This window comes from Crocodylus porosus, unplaced genomic scaffold (assembly GCF_001723895.1).
Source record: "Crocodylus porosus isolate Cpor-Errol unplaced genomic scaffold, CroPor_comp1, whole genome shotgun sequence".
NCBI classification, from domain to species: domain Eukaryota; kingdom Metazoa; phylum Chordata; order Crocodylia; family Crocodylidae; genus Crocodylus; species Crocodylus porosus.
Window position 1 is genome coordinate 10,031,806 of NW_017728918.1, and position 6,061 is coordinate 10,037,866.

The window sequence follows — 6,061 nt, forward strand, 5'->3', positions numbered from 1 at the left end:
GGGAACTCGAGAAACCCTAAAGAATGGTAGGTCTTCTCAGCAAGGTTTGTACTGCAGCATTGCTCCTGCCCCAGACCTTCCCAGCTTCTGTAACAAAGAGACATCTATATGGGGAAGAGTACCTGGCTTTTGCTGGGCTATGCATACTTTGGCATAACTGCAGTGCAAAACAGCCCCATCCCCTGATGAGTAAGAGTTCATACAACTGCAGGGGAGGTGGCAAACACTGGCTTGGGGTGATCTTAGAAATCGCTATCTCCCAGTGCACAAGGGAATCACTTTGTAGTGCAATGATGAGCATCAGCCATGACAGGCTATGATCCCCACCTGACCAGATGGTCTTTGACAGTGCAGGGAGCAATAGTCAAAGACTATTCTATATCAGGGATATAGAGGCTCTATATCCAAGGGGAAGCTCAAGCCCTGACATCTTGAAATCCCACTGAGGTCCAGGCAACATCTTCAGTGACAGCAGGGCACTCAAACCCTTGAGTATTTTGCGATATGTCACGAAGGTAGAAGCCACCACTGAGATATCTTACTACTCCCTAGAAGTGCTGAAAGCCTGATCAAGGCTCAAAGCCCCATCATGCAGGGTGCCACAACAGAAAGACCCAAGAATTCTTCCTCTGGGAATTTCACCTGTCCAGCACTGTCACATAAGCCAGCAGCAGGAGCCTTTGCCCTAGAAGTAAAGGTGTGGGCAAAAAAAAAAAAAAAAAAAGCAGGCCAGTCTCAGATCAAGGAACCTGTAGGGAGGGGTCTACTTCTTTGGATAATCCTAATATACTGGACCTAAAGTAAATCCTGCGAGGGCAGTGACCAAAGTACTGATTCTTCCAACTCTCCTCCTGTGATACTGTAGGGCTCCTAGTATCAGGTTGTCTAGCGGTGGTGTCTGGTATCCAGAGAGAATGCTGTTATCAAGATTGCTGCATAGATGCTTGTTGCATGGCTACCAGCAGTCACAGTGGCCCCTTCCAGTCCTACTTCCTGTGTAGGCAAAGGCCAAATAATGAACAATGCTCCCCCCCTCACCCCCAAGCAAAAACCCTACTTACCGACTCATCACACAGGAGCTCCAGGATCTTTTTGACAGTCTTCAGGGAGATGTGCTGAAGAGGCCTCTCTTTATCCTCAGTCTCCTCTGTATCCTCTGCTTTTGAATGGTTGCTCTCTGGAGCACAAAAGAAAGCAGCTCTAAAGATCCAGTCTCCTGTGCTGCTCCTTGTGTTGGCACGGGCACCCCACTGGAGGGGTCAGGGCATGGGCCCACTGGACGAAACGGGAGTTTCATACCTCTTACAAAAAGAATCCTTACAAAGGATCTTTATGCCCTTGGTGACTGATAGAAGCCAGGAGAGGGGGATGCAAGGCCAACTGCCCACTTCCCTTATTTCTGCTCCAGTGGTCAGTTCTCTGAGGTCCAGTTCTACTCCAGAGCTTTGTCAGGAAAAGCAAAACCCACACTCTCCTACTCACAGGTGTCCACTACTGGGTTGTACTGGCAGCCACCTTTTCACTACAAACATCAGTGAGCCCTGCTCCTTGCTCCATTACATTGACTTTACCCCTTGAAGTTAAGTACACTGGCTCAGAACCAGGAGTGTGAGGAGAGGACTTGGATTCTTTCAGTGTGATCAGCAGGCCCTGGTTTGTCCCATGCCTGAGATGCTCCTGGAATTATCACCCCTGCTCACCCTTCTCCTCTGCTACCCTCTCTCTGGAAATTCTGCTTTAGACGGAAAACTGTTTAGGGAAAACAGAAGAGGGCCCCCGTTAGACTAGAGTCCTGTGGCAGGTGCCTTCATATTGTCCTTATGCCCAAAGCAGATGGAGAGAGGGAGTGTTAGACCTAGATACTAAGGGCTCCACCCTAGAAAGCCCCCTTTACGTCACTGCGTCTCAGCATCTTCCTCTGGGATCTGGGGATAACAGTAATGCTAGCTTCAGTAACCACTGTGGAGGGCTTCCAGTGCCTGGGGGGAAGGGGAAAGATACCCTGTGTATCCCACCTTCTAGTGCCTCCTGGGCCAGTGCAGTCGCTGTTCTGTTCCCCTCCTGCATGATGGGGCCCATGTTGTTCAGGAACCAGTAGCTGGGCTCAGACCAGAAAAGCCCCAGCTGCTGGGTATGAATAATGCGATCAGCATCAAGAACTTTCCTCATCAGCCCCTTGGCTTCCTCCTCGTTCATCAGCCACAGCTCTAGGAACTTCTGGGTGTTGATGGTGGCAAACTGTCTGCATAGAAAGGGGAGTTGCTCTCCTGTTACACCAAACCAATGAGCTTCCTTTTTGTGTGTCCCATGCCCTAGGCAAACTGGCAAATCATTGGCTTCTAAGATGAAATGCTTCCCACCCAGCCTCTCTTTGAGGTCTGCAGTTGACTTTAATTAGAATGAGTTGGGCACAGACCATAGACCTCTCCCAGCTTGCAATCTGCTTCATCTCAAGCCAACCAGCCACTGGTAGGTAGTTTCTATCTGCTCAGCAGATAATTGCATGGTGCACAGGTTTGCTGATCATAGACCTACAAATCCTTATGACCAGAGAAAAACCATGCCTCTAGAAGGCACCATACCTCATTGTTTTCTGCACATCCCTGTACTGCTCTACTATGCGCTTGTAGTCAGCTGTCAGGTTCTGGTTCTCATCCTGGAACTGCTTTATCTGTTTGGCCAGCTTCATTCTCAAGTTGTTGAGGACATCATAAAGCCTGAGGAGGACAGCAGGGCCGTCATGGAAGTAAATACTTGCACAAAGCCACAGCAGGAGCAACCAGCTGCTGGGGCCTGGTTGCAGGCATGGGGCAGAGCCAGGGAATAGAGACATCAGCTTCACATTATCCCTGCAACTGCAGTGAGCTTGGAGGGGGAAGGACTCTAGTCCCTGCAAAGTCTGTTAAAACTCCTCTGTGAGTACAAGGGGAATATCAAGTTTGAGGCACATAGGGGACTGAAAGGAATTGGCCATGACCTTGCGCAACCTGGTTTTGAGCTATTACCGATTGAGCTTCCTTTTCTGTTGAGATTTGATTATGGTGTTTTCCTCATCCCGCTTCTTCAACACCTGGAAGTTGTACTCCAGCTTCTCCTGGTTAAGTTGGTAAATGGCTTTCATCTGCTGGAGCTGCTGCTCAAGGATCTGAGATGTCACAGAAAACAAGCATCTTAAAAAATCTAGAATATACAGAAGAACGTTTATAATCATAGCACTCCTCCCCTACTCATGGCTGGTCCTGGGGAACAGTCAGAGGAATCTAGCAAGGATTTCCCAAGCTGTAGAGTCAACTGTAAGGAGACAGCGTAGGATATCTTATAACAAAGCTCCTAAGATGAAGAGAAGTCCTGTTACAAGAAGTGCTAAAGACATGCATTTTTAACATCTCCGAGACCTTTAGATTTCAACCACCTCCCACAGGCTTGTTGCCATGGAAGACAGATGAAAATACAACTGCATTGCAAAGAAACTCAGATCATTAAACCAAGTGCTTAGGCACAAGCAAGGAGTGACCTTACATTATGCAAGCACTTGCAGGTTGTTAGGCTGCAGGTAAAGACAGCCAAGCGTTACAAGCGAAGAACACTCTGACAGGATCATGCCTGAAAGATGTTCATCTAACCTGCTCTTAGAAACCTGCACACCCTCCCTAAGCGACTGGCCCCATGCTTCCCCACTGGAGGTGTGCTAGGCAACATGGACTATACAGGTGGAATGAAGATTGCAGAGAAGACATTTTTTTTCTGGGTGACAGACAGCCTGTTAAAATCCAGTGCAAACTCAGCAGTGTTGGTAACTCTGGCAGCACAGCGCAGAGCAAGCCGAGTTCCCTTCTCTGAGTCTGTGCATGGATGCTTCAGTGACATTTCGAGAGCTCTGCCACTCACTTTACTCAGCATAAACAGTACCATTTGCAAACATGGAACTGCAATGCCATTAGTAACATGGGTTATTTAATTCATCTAAATGACATGAGTCACTTGCAGGGTGTTCTCACAGCACACCCTGCATTCACAGAGCACTGATGCCCTCCAGTCTCATAGGGCTGTCCTCTCTCCATACCTGCACATCATTCTCTAGTTGGATTTTGAGGGCACTGAATTCCCTGGCATCCTGCCCCCGCAACTGGTTCAGCTGTTTCTCATACTCCTCCACCTTCTTCATGCGGCTGATCAGGTATTCCAGCTAGGGGTTCAAAAGAGGATGAAGTGAGAATCTCCAGGGCTCCCAGTGGCTGCTTAGTCCATGTGATCACAGCATCCCTAGCTAGCTTGGAGTAAAGCTTTACAGGGATAATCCCCAGGCAGTGATACCATGGGTTGAAAATGGATTCAGAGGTTATCAGCTAACCCAGCTTCAACCAGCCAGGTAAGAACACTGCATCTTGCTTTCAGTCCTGGGATAGTCTTTGCCTCAAAGACCAACCTTATATTCTGCCCTGATACAGAGTGCACACAAGGTGAAATATAGGTCTGACTGAAGGCCTAGATCATGGCACATTACCACTGTTGGAATTTATATTGCTTTTGTACACCATCATGAATGACAATGTGATTCAGAGTGAACAGTTATCCTAGGGCAACTGCTGCAGCGCAGGAGCAAGCAGCTAATCTGAGATAACAGTGAACATACAACATTTATACCAGTGTACTTTCATTGCTGTGCTTTCCCAAGATAACTCTTCACTGGAGAATAGAAAGTTATGCTGTTGTAGAGCAAACTATTATGTTTCCAATCCTTTTTACACTAGTTTAAAGGTGGCTTACAAAGCTGTAAATATGTTGGCCACCCCCAGGCATAGCTATGACATGCTTTAGTTTCTTCATTAGTATGTGTAGAATGGCCCATGAACTAGGCTGAGAGAGATGTTCAGCACAGATGAAGTTCAATTTGGCCCTCAAAGTTAGTCTGGTTTTACCTGTTCAACTGTAACCCTGCTCCAGAAACATCACAGCCCCCCAGAAGCCACCCCAAAAGAATAAGGTTATGGGCAAACCAAGGGACAGATCCTCCATTTTTGTCAATTTGTTCCAGGGAATTCAATAAGAGCTTCATCTGTGCTCCAAAACAGCTCTCCTAACTTTGCTTGTCAATGTAATGTGAAAAAAGCAAGTGGCCCAAGTGAACCTGGGAGCAAGATGAAGTCATGAGAAGAGAGAGAGGATAGGGAGGCTTGATCATGTGAAACCTGTAAAGGGAAGGCACAGGGAAACAGACTTATAGGTCTCACCTCCTGAGCATTGTGGGTTTGCATGGCTTGTTCCCACTTCCTCCTATTGTTGGTCAGCAGCTCTCGCCGTTCCAGCTCGAACGCTTTCTGCAAGGAGATGGTGCTGTGAATGTATTACCTTTTGCATCATGGGGTCTGTTTCCTCTTTCAGGCCAGCTGGGTTGTGTGGTACAATAAGCCCAGGCAGGCAGCATCTGCGATGGCCTACAAGGCCACTGGGACAACATGGTTAAGTAACCCCATTGCTACAGCCAATCCCATGTATGTAGCAATGATGTGCCCAGCAGCATGTCTGACTGCCTTGGACTCTCACGGCCTAATCTGGGCTGATGGCAGGCCATGGGCCCGATCAGGCCAGCAGAGGGGTGATGCAGTCCCAATCCAAGCCAGCAGGGGGCAGTGGGGACTCTATGTAGGTGGTCAGGGCCTGGCAGGAGGCCTAATGTGGGCCACTGGGGTCTCGTGAGGGCCGGATCTGGGCTGCAGGCCTATTCCTGGGGCGTATACTGCCCTAAACAGCAGGGGAGGCAGGCAGTTGCGAAGCAGAGGAAGCAGCTCCTAGCCACATCCCTGCTCACCAGCCCTCTAAGGGCAGGACAAAAGAGTGACGTCAGAGAGAGTATTAACCCTTAAAGTGCAACTGATTGCGCCATATGCCGACAGCATAACATTTGTAAAGTTAGCACATACTACTAGTAACATGTAACTACACCTACATCAGTTGTCACTGACTGGTCTTCATTAGAATCCAGTGACCTCAGAAGTATGACAGACTTACTACAGAATAGACCAGCATTTCCCAACCGGTGTGCTATCAGGCATGTCCAGGT

At 48.3% G+C, this 6,061-nt stretch overlaps 1 protein-coding gene across 1 annotated transcript in view; it reads right to left on the reverse strand.

Moving 5' to 3' along the window:
• Positions 1 to 6,061, reverse strand: part of DRC1 (dynein regulatory complex subunit 1) — a 27,912-nt gene that overhangs the window by 10,724 nt on the left and 11,127 nt on the right. Inside the window, exons 5-10 of the mRNA XM_019538115.1 lie at positions 5,232 to 5,318; positions 4,064 to 4,186; positions 3,006 to 3,145; positions 2,583 to 2,717; positions 2,016 to 2,242; positions 1,062 to 1,177 (exon numbers count right to left, since the gene is read on the reverse strand). Coding sequence (XP_019393660.1) covers positions 1,062 to 1,177; positions 2,016 to 2,242; positions 2,583 to 2,717; positions 3,006 to 3,145; positions 4,064 to 4,186; positions 5,232 to 5,318 — 828 coding nt within the window. The remainder of the gene's footprint in view (positions 1 to 1,061; positions 1,178 to 2,015; positions 2,243 to 2,582; positions 2,718 to 3,005; positions 3,146 to 4,063; positions 4,187 to 5,231; positions 5,319 to 6,061) is intronic.